This window comes from Trypanosoma cruzi, genomic scaffold, assembly GCF_000209065.1.
Source record: "Trypanosoma cruzi strain CL Brener 1047053516729 genomic scaffold, whole genome shotgun sequence".
Lineage (NCBI taxonomy): Eukaryota > Euglenozoa > Kinetoplastea > Trypanosomatida > Trypanosomatidae > Trypanosoma > Trypanosoma cruzi.
The window spans coordinates 95476-107950 of NW_001849519.1; the positions used below are offsets into that span (position 1 = coordinate 95476).

A 12475-nucleotide genomic window follows, 5' to 3' on the forward strand; every position below is an offset into this window, starting at 1 on the left:
ACACACACACACACAAACACACCGCCGCCGCCGTTTTCCGCCTCGCCCTCGAATAAAGAAGGGGTAAAAAAAAAAGAAAAAAAAGGTGGCAACCCAACAAACAGCTGCGAAAAAAGGAAGGGAGAAAAGAAAACACAGACAAAAAAAAGAAGGCCAAGCACAGAAAATAAAGGAGAAAAAAAAATGGGGTGCAGGAATAAATACATGTCTACTGCAGACCGCCAACGGTGCAACATAAAAAAAAAGAGATAAAAATTCGCTTCTATTCCCGCACCAGAATCAATAAAATGGTCATCACGGGCACGCAAATATAAATACATGCATATAAAGATAAAATACATTTCAAGATTTCACTGCACGTATTTGTGTTTCGTCGCCAACAGCTCCCATCCCCGCCACACAAAAACGTGCTCGCAGTGCAACCGCCTTCAACATCAACCCCGGGTGTCCACTGCTCTCTCCCTCTTTCGGATACCCAACCTTCCCTCGTGTTGAGTGGGGCATCCACTTCGTGGTAAAAGGAAGATAAAAAAAAAAAAAGAAAAGAAAAAAACAAGCCCTTTCGGCCATTTCTCGGCCTCATCCCCTCCACATTTTCAGCAGCATGCAATAGAAGCACAGAAAAAAAAAAAAAAAAAAAAAACATTTAAACAAATAAAACAAAGGGAAGTTATTACATGTGCGTGCCACATATAATACATACATGTACATACATACATATAAATTACACTTACTTATGTATTGACGCATATTGCACTCCATTATAAACAAACAAAATGGCAAACAAAACCAAACAAAACCAAACAAAAAAGAAAAACAGGAATTCATCCGACCTGGAGATATCCTGTTTCCACTCGCTTCTCCAGTCCATGTGCATGTACAGGTGAATGAACGTTTATGGAAAAAGCAAAAAAAAAAAAAAAAAAAAGAAAACAAAAATTTCAAAAAAAAAAAAAAAATTGGCAATCACATATGATTCTGCGTAAAACACGGCAAAACAAAAAAAAAAAAAAAATTTGAAAAAAACGGCGCATAGCATTGAAACTAGAAAAAAACAGTAAGCATACACGCATACACAAACACATCTATATAAATACACACATACACATCTATAAAATCATGTGTAGACGTGCTGCCCATAAGGTGGAATAGGAAGAAAAAAACAAACAAATACAAGAAAAAAAAAAAACAGACGAGGCGGCAACCAAATATATATATATATATAAATGAGAGAAAAACAAAACAAAAAACATGAAGACCAAAGAGATGAAGGAATCGCTCTCCCACCCACCACCCACCCCCAAACAAGAAAATGCACACGTATAATAATATGGAGGGAAGAAAAAGACAATTTGATTGAAATTCATTCGACATGCACCCATCGCAATATCCCCTTCTCCTTCCTCTCTTTCTCTCTTTCTCTCCTTCTCCGCTAAATGTAGTTTTGGGTGTATGTCTTTGTAAATTACACATACATGGGTAATACATACAGTTCTATTTGGGATTATTCAGGGCGGACAACAGCCCAGCAACAACAAGCCTCACTCGCCTCCTCGTGACGATGCCCACCAACAGAAGTAATGAACAACACGAACAAAAAGGAAGCAAACTCACACACACACACACACACGAAAAAAAAAAAAAAAAAAAAAAGCTAGAAATACGGAGCGGAAGATCGGGCAATCGCCACCTGGCAACATAAATCGTGGGGCACCATCCCTCTTCGCCATGATCACACCTTTGACTTCTTGGAACGGGAAAACGACAGCGCCTCTCGAAGCATGGAGAAAAACCCGGATTTACTCTTGAAACGAGTCGCGGCCCTTCCCGTTGAATTGGCAACCGGTAAGCTGGCATTTGCAGTAAAAATGCTCTTCTCCCTGCGTTTCGTGGTGGCATCATGTCTTTCTTCCCCCTCCAGAAATGGCAACAACACCTTGGTGAAAACGCGATCGCTTTCGGGAATGGAAAAAAGACCCTCCCTGGCAGTCTTCTTTTCAGTTCCCAAAAAGGAGTTCTGAGCCCGCACAAAAACATCTTTTTTGGCTGTTTGTGGGCTTTTGATGTTCTCCGTCCCCTTGTTGCCACCCGTGGCCGCACCAAATAAAGAATTATTTTCGCTGCTACACACTAAAAAAGGCGAGCAGTAAACACCAGATCTCTCCTCGGCTTCAGTGAATCCTTTCGAAAAATGTGCATCTTGTGCATCCCAGCATTCTTCAACATGTTGGCCTAACAGCCACTCCATGTCGTCTTGATCCTTCTGCTGCTGTGCGGGAGTCAGTGCACCTTCCAGGTCAGCCTGTGTAATAGCCGTTGGAGAAAAAAGCTGGTTAGTTTCGGGAGACTCATCTTCTTCACTCATACTCTTTACAATAGCACGCGCTGCTCGAACTGTTATGCGCTTGCTGGAGTCGCGATCCAGTAGTCCCTGGAGCAAATCCGTCCACTTGCTACCATAAGATGTGGGTATCACAGGGAGTGCTGGATCCATGATATCATCCAGAGTTATAAAAGGCAGCATTCCGGTAAGGAGAATATAAAGTGTGACCCCCAGAGCCCACATGTCGACTGGACTCGCGTGGGAACCATCACCCCTCCAAATTTCTGGGGCCATAAACAGCATGGTGCCTTTTGCTCCTTGGATAGGGATGCCTTGTCCCTGATGCGTCCCACCGGATGTTCTAACAGCCATCAAGCTCTCCTGCATCATTGCCTCCATTTTCTCACGATTAGAAGTATCAAAAACCTCCGAAACGCCAAAGTCAGCTAAGAAGACGTGTTTGTTTCTGTCCACCAAAATATTTTCTGGTTTAATGTCCCGATGCACAATTTTGTGCTGGTGCAGGTACTCAAGACCGGCAAGAATTTGTCGGGCGTACCAAGCCAATTCATTCTTTGGAATGGGCGTGCAAACCTGTGTGTCCGCCTTTGCGTCTGGAGGGAAGTTAACACGGCCAATCGGTCCTTTGTCTACGTACATCATCACGAGATAAAGTTTTTTCGCATTGGGATCGTCAATCACTTCGTACAATGAAACAATATTTTTATGACGTAATTTCTTCATCACCGCAATCTCCCGTTGAAAGGCACTGAACTGCTTTTGAGCATTGGTCTGGCCGCCAATCCGGAAATTGGTGTCAGCACGCTTCACCACCTTTATTGCTACAAGTGTGTTATTTTCCATGTCGTAGGCCAACTGTACCTTCCCACATGCCCCTCTACCTATTTCCTTTATTATTTGGTAGTGATTGATTTGCTTGGTGCCGTCCTCGCCTCGAAAAACAGAAAGTTTCCCCGTCCACCTGGCAGGGTATTGCATCGCCATGCTTTTCGTGCTGGCTGAAAAGGAATACTGATTATGCATCGTCTGCCCGGATAAACTTTCCCTGTGTGCGACAGGAAGGGCATCTGGAAGGGCCGCCGCTTGCGTGGATGCAAGTTCACTGAGGTGACTGAGAACGGAGTTGGTATCCCCGCCAAGCATGCTGCCGAGGCCCATCCCCTCCTGCGAAGCAAAAGAAAAACGTGTGTTGGGCAACAAGTTGGGTTCTTCGTCCACCCGTCGCGCCCGCTTAAATTTTTGCGCGCCCCCATGGGGCGAGTCGGTACCCTCGCTCAAAAAATTTGAGTTCCTCTGCGGACTATTGCTTCGCTGCAGCAGCAAAACTGGTTTTTGCTGCTGGGACTGCTGTGACCTCAGCTGTGGCTGCCATGCACGCCGCTCCTCCACCGCGACGCCGTTAGTGCTGGCGAGCATTGTCTCTTGCATTTTGTGCACGTGTTCAATGAGCTCATCGCGGCTCATTTTATCCATTGTATCATCGCTCAGCATTGCTGCGGGCGGTGGCGCTCGCACGCGCAGGCAGAGACCCCACAAACTCGAGTGCTGTGTCGCCTCACTCTATTCCCTCGGAGGAAAACAGGCGCGGAAAGAAGAATAAGCCTCAGATACAAAAAAGAAAAAGAAAAAAAGAGAAATTGAGACAATGAGAAATAACGCTTTTTTTTTTTTTTTTTCGCATGCAAAATCATCCATTTACGTGCATTTGTACGCCTGGTGGTGGTGGTGGTGGAATTGAGAGTGGGAGTGGGTATCACCGAGTAAACATAATTCGTTCCATCGGCGTGGCAAATATTTAACACGCCGCTGTAACTCCTCGGCAAATAAACATGTGGCACGGACAATATAAGGCGACAGACACACACGCACACAAATAATAATAATAATAATAATAATAATACGGAATAACAATAAATTGGAGCACTTGGTTTTCCCTGCAGCCCTCACTCTTCCCTCTGCCCCTCATGTCCACTCACTTTCTTGTGGTTTTGAGTGGTGGTGGTGTTCCTGTGTCTTTTGTCTTTTTTTTCGTTTCTTTTCCTCTGTTCTATCCCATCCCAACCCATTCTCTTTTTTTGTTTCGTTTTGTTTTGTTTTTTTTTCGTTTTTTCCGCTGTGCTTCCATCAGTTATTGACATTTCCTCAAACTCCTTTTCCCCTCCCTCTCACTCCTCCTCGGCAAGACGCCTCTTCCTGGCCGCCTCCTCCTCGCGCTCCTTTTCCACCTCGACAACAAACTTGTGCAGCTCATCATCGCCCATGTACAGTGCCTTCTTGTTCTCCAGAACAACAAGCTCAATATTCTTCGAGCCACTCTCTACAGCCTCCAACAGTGCCTTAATGGCAAAATGCACGCACTGGTCGCGTGTCATATTTTCCTGGTAGCTCTTCTCCATGAATTCCAATACCGTTTTATCGTTGCGCCCAATGGCCACCGCTCGCCATGCGGAACTCATGCCGGAGGGATCCGTCTTCCACAAATGCGGCTGCCCGTTCTCGTTGAAGCCGCCGATGATGGTCGAAACACCATACGGACGACTTCCGCTGGACTGCGTTGATTTCTGCTGCACCTTTGCAACGTATCGGACAAGGAGATCGACATCAACGGCATCCTCGTAGTTCAAACGGAAGCGTTGGCACTCCAGCTGCGCGTGGTTCACGAGCACTCGGGCGTCGGCGGAAAGGCCAGCAAAGGCAAGGTAGATGTGCTCATCCAGCTTGTAGATTTTGCGAATTGTGCGACTGTCCTGCAGTTTTTGCACCGATTTCTTCTCCACGGCGAAAATGATACTATCCTTTCCGCGCACCCCAACCGCGCAAAGACCCTTGCGGACCGCCTCCTGCGCGTATTCGACCTGAAAGAGATGCCCATCTGGGCTGAAGACAGTAATGGCGCGGTCGTAGCTCATATTCCTTCTTTCTTTCCTTGTGTTATCGCTTTGCTGTTCCTTCCTTCTTCTTTTTCCCCCCTCATTTGAGGTGGAAAATGCAGGACAGAAAAGGAGGAGAAGGAGGAGGGGATCGTGATGCCCATTTCGCAGTGGAGCAGCAAGAGGTACAAACAAAAACAAACAAAAAAAGCACCAGAGACGGGCAGCGCTCCCTCGGCAACATGCTCACACACTCCCTCGTTCCCTTTTCTCTCCCTTGAGGTCTCTCTCTGTGTGTGTGTGTGAATTGCCGCTGTCTGTTCGGTAGTTCCCCCACTCCACTTCACACACAAACACACACACACACTCTCTCTCTCTCTCACTGTATGGTCGCCATGTCAACAAAAGGCAAATGTTGGAAGGGTCACGTGGCCAAAGGGGTCCGCGCCAAAAAGTTTGGCATCTTCCACTAGTACCACTTCATTATCGCCAAGCGGTCGTGCTCGCTTCAAAGACATCCCTTCAAATTCACACTCAAAACGCCAAGCCGCAGCTGCAGAACTTTTCACCAATTCCAGTACATGTGTCACCCGTACCTGGCTCTCTTCCTGAAATGCAAATGCACCCCGGCAATCCAGCAGGCACTGTGTTAGACGAAGACGAGTGTTCACGGCGTGGAGAAACGAGTGGCCGAGTTCCTCTCCCGAGACCGTTGTGATCACAATTGCCACACAGAACTCCTGTGCGATGCTCTTCAGGATGCTCATGAATTCTGCCACGGCCTCGTGCCGCTCCGTCAATTCTTCGTCCACTCCTGGAAAGCTGCGCCGTACCAGTACGGAGAAGTTGTCTACCACAACAAACCTCACATCTGTCCGATTTGCCAAGTGGCTTCGCAACACTGGGAAGTACTGCCGCAGCTGCGCAAGCGTAGGATGAACCGTCACCGCCACATTACGAAGCACATCCTCAAGATCTTCTCCGTCCTCTTGATCACTGCAGCTGCGCGCTTCAAAATGCCGCTTCAAAACCGCCGCCGCCACCGTTGCTGGGAACGCCGAAACATCTGTGGTAATCCACAGCGTGCAGGACTTCCTGTCATCCTTCTTGGGATAACTTGCGGCACGCATCGCAAGGTTAAGTGCGAATGCCGTCTTTCCGGCGCCGGTGGCCCCTGTGATCTCCGTGATCAATCCGCAGCCCAAACCACCCCTCAGGGCACCATCCAAGCACTCCTGTCCAGTGGAGATAAAATGGCGATGGTGACTAGAAAGGACAGCAGCCACTGGCGTTGGGGATAAAAAAGAATTGTTCCGGCGCAAAAGAGCAGCACTGACGTGACTGTAGAGTACGTAAACGTCATCCAAAGACGCGTTCATCTGTTGGGCCAACACGCACTCTGGCCGAAGCAGCACCCTCTGAAGGAGTGAGTGTGTGTTCAGGCCGGTCTCCATCATCCCCTGCTGCCGCAGCAGGAGACGAAGACGTTCCGCCTGTTCCACGGGAATTTCCTCCAGCGTCAGCGACTCAACAGAACTTCCAGGCATTGTGACATCATCTTGATCCCTCTTCTTTGTTGTAGCCGCATCATTAAATTGCATCGCCGCATGGATGAACCGGTCCCGCCACAGACGTCGGTACAATTCTTATGTGGGTGCGTGTTTTTTTCTTTTGTTTTGAATTTCTTTTCGTTGCCCTCAAAAAAAAACGAGCAGGAATCAAATACGGCAAAACAAACCAATAATAAGAAGGGAAAAAAATGTGCAAACATTCATGTGCGTAACTAAAAAAAAAAAGAGAGAAAAATAAATAATGAATTCAAAGCGCTCCTCCATCCACGTACAATATTACACAATTCATTAGAGCTATTCCCTCCATTACCCCTTTCTCCTCGGCACGTATCTTTATACCACCTTCAGAGGCTAAGTGTGGCTCTATACTTCTAGCACGCTATAACAATTCACTGGGAAACTGAAATTTCTCTAAACACGTCGTTCATCCTACGCGCAAGATCGATATCCTTTTGTGTGACACGGTTCCCCGAGCCATGTGTTGTGAGTTGCACCTGGAGCCTGTTGTAAGTATTCGTCCAGCTCGGGTGGTGCCCCATCCTCTCGCAGTCGACAGCCACGGCGTTCATAAACGCCATCGCCTGTTTGAAGTCACGAAACTCAAAATCACGACATATCGCGCCCTTGTTCATGTTGCCCTCCATGCGCCACCCTTGCAGCTCCTGCAGCGCCTGCGTGATGGCAGGTTGCGAAAATGGCATCCAAATGGCACACAAAATCGTCGCCCGACGCATTTCTTCCAGAAACACACAACCGCTAAAAATAGTTTCAGAGAAAAAAAATAAAAAGTTAAAATTAAAAATTAAAAAAAAAGGTTGTCGAGTGAAGAGCGTAAAAAAAAAAAAAAGGCAACACACCACCATGTGGGCAGCTCCCACATAATGACGCCGCTCGTGATCAAATTGACGCAAGCCGCAGGTGTCAACCAAACGGAAACAACAACAACAACAACAACAACACGCACACACACACACACAGAGAGGGGGGAAAAAGCTTCTCCTTCCCACTCAACGCGGCCTCACGATGTCTCTTCGTTCCGCGCAAGCCCCTTCTTAAGCTCAAGGAGACGCTTTTCATCCTCCTGCATTTGATGCAGGACTGCCTCCAACTGCCGCTTCTCCGCCTCCAACTCCATCATCCGCTGATCCAAATGATTCACAAGTGCATCCAGCGAGTGGTTCGTGCCCGCATCCATCCAAACAGAAAAAAAAAGGACAAATAACCCGCCTCCCTCGCCCCGCCACAGACAACAAGACACCTAAACTTCCCCTTTTCCGCCCCGCCTATGTACGTGAATACGTACGGCCGTGCGGTTCTTTCACCTTTTTTTTTTTTTTTTTTTTTTTTTTTTAATCGCATGGAGGGCAGAAAAGCACAATCATAAAAGTCGTCCATCCAAAACGCACGCACGCACACACACAGAAAAAAAAAAAAATAAAAAAAAAAAAAAAATACTTCAACATTGTGCCGTGGTGGCAGAGTTCAAGAATAAATGCAACAAGAAAAAACGATTAAAAAAAAAATAAAATACTGGTGAGCTGAAGGACTAAACAAATTTGTTAGTCTGCAAAGCGCTGAACATTTAAAGAGTTTCCAATAGAGACGTGGATTGAAATTCCTTGATTAATGGTCATGGCAAAGGCGTCATAGTCTTCTTTTTTTAAAACTTCCACTGGAATACGCACCTCTCCCTCTGAACCTGTATAACCACCGGATTTACTGACGAGCAATCCCACAGCCCCCCCGCGCTGGGCCGTCAAAGCCTGGACGACGGTATCGCACTCGTGACCCAAAGCCAAAACGATGGCCCCTTTCCACTTGTTGCTGCCGGCACCATCCGCGCACAGCTCCGCCCCCCTCACCAGGAGAACTTCCCCTTTGTGCTCCCTGCCGCTCCAATTCGGGGGACCAACTGACAATTTATAAGCGTCAAATTTCCGGCTTGCAAGAAAAGCGGGGCGCTGAACCCGCACCGCCATCACGTTCCCCGCGAGGAGCAGAAGAGTCACCAAAAAAAGAAGCAAACAAAATCTCATTAAACACATCAGAAGCAGGACCTTGTATTTTTACTTTTGCTGATATATTTATTTATTTATCTTGTTGTTGTTGTTGTTTTTGGTTGTCTATCTCCACTTTGTGTTTTTTGATTATTATTTCTTTTGTTTGTTTGTTTTTTTTTGCTTTTCGCGCCTCCTTCTCGTTGTTTTCAAACCCCCTCTGCATGCCACGCAGCCCCCAAAAGAATACGTGAATGTAAACATAAACACACACATAAAGAAAAAAGCAAAATAAAAAAGAAAAATTATTTTTGTTACGTGTGCAGGCCACAGAAGGACGCATAAACACATGTATGCAACCGCATTCACCAGCTGAAGAATAATGTTTTCAACTTTTCAGGCAAAACAACAACAACAACAAAGTCGTGTTTTTTTTTTTTTTCCTGTTTTTTTTTGCCGTCGCGTGGAGTGACAGACATGCAACTCATCAAAGGGAATACGCCGCTTCAGCTCTTCATCGTGAAGCAGACAAATCACTTTAAAAAAAAAAAAAAGAAATTGTCACGAATACAACAACTTCGCTCTACTCAGCGTAACGCGAAAAAAAGAAAGAAAAAGAAAGAAAAAAATATATATTTTTTTGATGCTCGACAACCTCAACGTGCCTGTTTATATTCATTTTGCGTGCACAGAAACACAACGTCCCAGTCACACACAGAGAGAGAAGGGGAAAGGGAAAGATACATACGAAAAGGCGCAAGCATTGAAAGTAGCGATACGGGTCTCAAAAAAAAAAAAAACTACAAAATACCTTTTCCTAAATAAATAACCAAACAAACAAGAAATAAATAAAAAAAAAGAAAAAAAGAAAAAACTTCTGCGGATTATCTTTTTTTTTTTTTTTTTTTTTTTTTTTATTTCTTTTCCCCCTCCACTACTCACCTTCTATTAAAATTCATAACGACACTCCCAGTGGAATTTTGTTGTGTATTACACCTCTTCCTTCTTATTTATCTTACGCAGGTTGCCCCACATATAATGCGACTCGTCTATAACCTTCATTGCGAAACTCTTGTCTTTAAACTCCCCGTTGAAGACAAATTTGTTCTCTACACCTCCCTGGCAGATTTTGTACACCCGAAACCACTCGTGAATGGCGTCTAGGCAGCCTGGAAGGAATTTAGGCACGTCGTGGATGTCCTTCAGAAAACGGCAAATGGGATCGTTGTGCGAGATGCAGATGACCTTCCAGTCCATCTGCCCGTCATCAATCATCCCAAGGATTCCAAGCACCTTCACAGCCCCCACCTGCCCAACCTTAAATTGTGTCATGCCGATCTCAATGGCATCTATCGGATCATTATCACCAACGTAGCCGCCCTCAAAAACAACATCTGTACTCTCCCACGTCTGCGGCAGCGCCCCGTAGTTCCACATCATATCGCCATGCTTGTAGAAGCGCGGGACGCCGTTCTTGATGTCTTGCTTGATGGGGTTAAACGGCTCCCCCGTGGCAATTTCAAACTTCGCACGCGTCCACTTGGGAATCTCACAAATGAAATTGTAGCGATTCATCGGCAGTGACGCAGGTTTTGTGCGCACCAAATCTCGCACATAGAGGGGAATGTCGTGCCAAGGCGACACCTGCAGCTCCTTCCCTGTCTCCATGTCCCTGAAGTAGTACAGGACCCGGTAACTCGGCGTATACAGTTCACCCGTCTCCCTCGTTAAGAGCTGCTGCTGGTGATACGGCACGGCAAAATCGACCGAAACCATCGAGAAGAAGTCTTTCTTTGCCGGAACTTCTGGATGTGAGCACCACCAAGCCCAAAACTTTTCAAATGTGATATGGCCATCAATGGCATTGATCTCACTTTTCATCTGCTTCACATCGTCCTCATTCATAACGCGGCCCAGGTACTTGCACATATGCTCTATCTTTCTTTCCTCAAGGTACCCCAACTGCGTCACGTCGAATGCAGAAAACATACGAGCCATGACCCTCTTTTCCATTGACAAAGTGAACTCATCCTTGCCGTATGCAACCAGGTCAAATTCGGTTACATTCCGTTTGCACGCTTCAGGTAGTGGCTTCACATTCTCCAGAGAGGTATCGAGGCCCGTGCCAATGTAACTGTTGGCCACGTGTAAGGACGCCACCTCTGCCATTGTGTTCGGAGAGTGCAGAGTCTTCTCCGTCATCCCCTCCATTAACGTCGCCTTATTTTCAGACATTTTAAGCTTTCTTAGGAATATTGCACAGAGTGAAAGCAAAGTAAATTAAACAAATACCAACAAATCACGCCAAGGATTTTTAACAATCATCATTATCTTCACAAGTGAATTATTAAACCAAACTCTGCTTTGCTATGCTGAGCGCTGCCCCCATGCGTGAGAGTGCCCTTCGCCGTACCTCCACCTCGTTGGCAAGGTAAGTGCGCAGTTCCAAACGCACAGACTGCGCGTTTTTACTGCGAATACCTCTCTGCAGTTCTACAATGGGGTGCGCCAGTGCCTCGAGTTGCTTAGTAAATTTTGACAAGGCATCCGAAGAAAGGGTTTTATTTCCAGACGCCTCAGCGATCTCCACTACTAGCTGCATATACTGCGACCGTATGGCACGTACAAGGTCGAGTAGTTGTGAGACCGACGGTACTGCAATCAACTGCGGCTCTTCCGTTAACTTGGGCGCTTCGGAATCCATCGAAAAAATATGACTCTCAGCGCCGTTCCTCATAGAAATGCGCTGAAGAGTCTCAGGTAGCGGCATCTCCCCCTCTGTGCCTGACATTCTGTGATAGCAGGATGCTCCAAAGCCTCATTTCGCAAAATAGCAAAGAAGTAAAAAGTAAAAAATAAAAATAAAAATTCAAAAAGTAAAAGTAAAAATGTGATTCGATGAAAATACTCTGTGGCACTCAGCAAAGAGATAACATGTTCCTTCTGAAGAAGGAGGAAAAGCAATAAGGTGAATGGTGTTTTAAACCTGCAATGGGTGCCATTCACAAACAAACGCACACACTCTGAGACTCCTAGCCTCCATGCAGACGCAGCAAAAATAAAAATAAAATAAATAAATGTAACTTTGTCCCAAATTTCTTTATATATATATATATATATATATATATATATATATATATTAAGACCGTGTATATGTTCTTTCTAATAGCCTTTGATCAACCACTTCAAGTGTTGCAGCAGAGTCCAATTGTCTCGTCCCTCCTTGTTTCGTTTGAGTCGTTTATTTATCGACACAAGGATTTGCGTCTTTCGGATGCCCTCGTTTCCCGCAAGGAGTAGATTTCGAATGCGCTTGTTGTACTTGATCGCCTTTTTAAGTGCATCGGCGCCATCGTCTGTGATATTGTTAAATGAAAGGTCAATGGTTTCCAGAAGACACACGTAGCCGGAAGAGCAACGCTTACGCAAAATAAATGCAAGGGCCTTTGCATCTTGGTCCCCCAGACAACAATGATGACATGAGAGCTCTACGACTTGGAAGCGTCCAAATCCCGGCATCCAGAGCAGCGGGGCCACGTACGCAAGAGCAAGACTGCGCAGAGCCATGCATTGTAGTTTGTACCACTTAATTTTGCTTCGGCCACATCGTTTGTCAGGAAAGTAACAGATGTCTTTTTTGTGCCTCCAACTCGGGTTGCCGTGAGTTTCACATGAACTTGGGGACCCCAGAGA

At 46.0% G+C, this 12475-nt stretch overlaps 8 protein-coding genes across 8 annotated transcripts, besides 26 other annotated features; all 8 read right to left on the reverse strand.

Annotated features, from left to right (window-relative positions):
* Positions 1–4741: a sequence feature (heterozygous, Esmeraldo-like haplotype).
* Positions 66–184: a sequence feature (A-rich).
* Positions 517–553: a sequence feature (A-rich).
* Positions 622–643: a microsatellite.
* Positions 782–809: a microsatellite.
* Positions 902–959: a microsatellite.
* Positions 1207–1228: a sequence feature (AT_rich).
* Positions 1390–1431: a sequence feature (CT-rich).
* Positions 1632–1653: a microsatellite.
* Positions 1733–3835, reverse strand: Tc00.1047053503613.10 (protein kinase, putative; the record flags this gene model as incomplete). The annotated part of the gene is made up of 1 exon (XM_802109.1): positions 1733–3835. The coding sequence occupies one exon, from the start codon at positions 3833–3835 to the stop codon at positions 1733–1735; it is 2103 nt and encodes a 700-aa protein (XP_807202.1).
* Positions 4217–4258: a microsatellite.
* Positions 4418–4452: a microsatellite.
* Positions 4492–4572: a sequence feature (CT-rich).
* On the reverse strand, positions 4510–5253 carry Tc00.1047053503613.20 (proteasome alpha 7 subunit, putative; the record flags this gene model as incomplete). The annotated part of the gene is made up of 1 exon (XM_802110.1): positions 4510–5253. The coding sequence occupies one exon, from the start codon at positions 5251–5253 to the stop codon at positions 4510–4512; it is 744 nt and encodes a 247-aa protein (XP_807203.1).
* Positions 4742–5506: a sequence feature (areas merged during assembly that could not be assigned to a particular haplotype. This can correspond to areas where the two haplotypes were merged or to regions with more than two copies in the genome that were merged during assembly.).
* Positions 5507–5689: a sequence feature (heterozygous, non-Esmeraldo-like haplotype).
* Tc00.1047053503613.30 (DNA repair protein, putative) lies at positions 5613–6815 on the reverse strand (the record flags this gene model as incomplete). Its single annotated transcript, XM_802111.1, has 1 exon — positions 5613–6815. The coding sequence occupies one exon, from the start codon at positions 6813–6815 to the stop codon at positions 5613–5615; it is 1203 nt and encodes a 400-aa protein (XP_807204.1).
* Positions 5690–6232: a sequence feature (areas merged during assembly that could not be assigned to a particular haplotype. This can correspond to areas where the two haplotypes were merged or to regions with more than two copies in the genome that were merged during assembly.).
* Positions 6233–12475: a sequence feature (heterozygous, Esmeraldo-like haplotype).
* On the reverse strand, positions 7175–7648 carry Tc00.1047053503613.40 (pterin-4-alpha-carbinolamine dehydratase, putative; the record flags this gene model as incomplete). The annotated part of the gene is made up of 1 exon (XM_802112.1): positions 7175–7648. One exon carries the CDS (start codon positions 7646–7648, stop codon positions 7175–7177), a length of 474 nt encoding a protein of 157 aa, XP_807205.1.
* Positions 7560–7598: a sequence feature (AT_rich).
* Positions 7720–7744: a microsatellite.
* Positions 8109–8136: a microsatellite.
* Positions 8208–8237: a microsatellite.
* Tc00.1047053503613.50 (hypothetical protein, conserved) lies at positions 8345–8830 on the reverse strand (the record flags this gene model as incomplete). The annotated part of the gene is made up of 1 exon (XM_802113.1): positions 8345–8830. The coding sequence occupies one exon, from the start codon at positions 8828–8830 to the stop codon at positions 8345–8347; it is 486 nt and encodes a 161-aa protein (XP_807206.1).
* Positions 8844–8970: a sequence feature (T-rich).
* Positions 9614–9656: a sequence feature (A-rich).
* Positions 9672–9707: a microsatellite.
* Positions 9773–11017, reverse strand: Tc00.1047053503613.60 (acidocalcisomal pyrophosphatase, putative; the record flags this gene model as incomplete). Its single annotated transcript, XM_802114.1, has 1 exon — positions 9773–11017. One exon carries the CDS (start codon positions 11015–11017, stop codon positions 9773–9775), a length of 1245 nt encoding a protein of 414 aa, XP_807207.1.
* Tc00.1047053503613.70 (hypothetical protein, conserved) lies at positions 11130–11573 on the reverse strand (the record flags this gene model as incomplete). The annotated part of the gene is made up of 1 exon (XM_802115.1): positions 11130–11573. The coding sequence occupies one exon, from the start codon at positions 11571–11573 to the stop codon at positions 11130–11132; it is 444 nt and encodes a 147-aa protein (XP_807208.1).
* Positions 11634–11672: a microsatellite.
* Positions 11837–11861: a sequence feature (AT_rich).
* Positions 11884–11922: a microsatellite.
* Positions 11945–12475, reverse strand: Tc00.1047053503613.79 (uncharacterized protein; the record flags this gene model as incomplete). Its single annotated transcript, XM_802116.1, has 1 exon — positions 11945–12475. A coding segment is annotated over one exon (531 nt), but the record flags the coding sequence as incomplete, so codon positions are not given.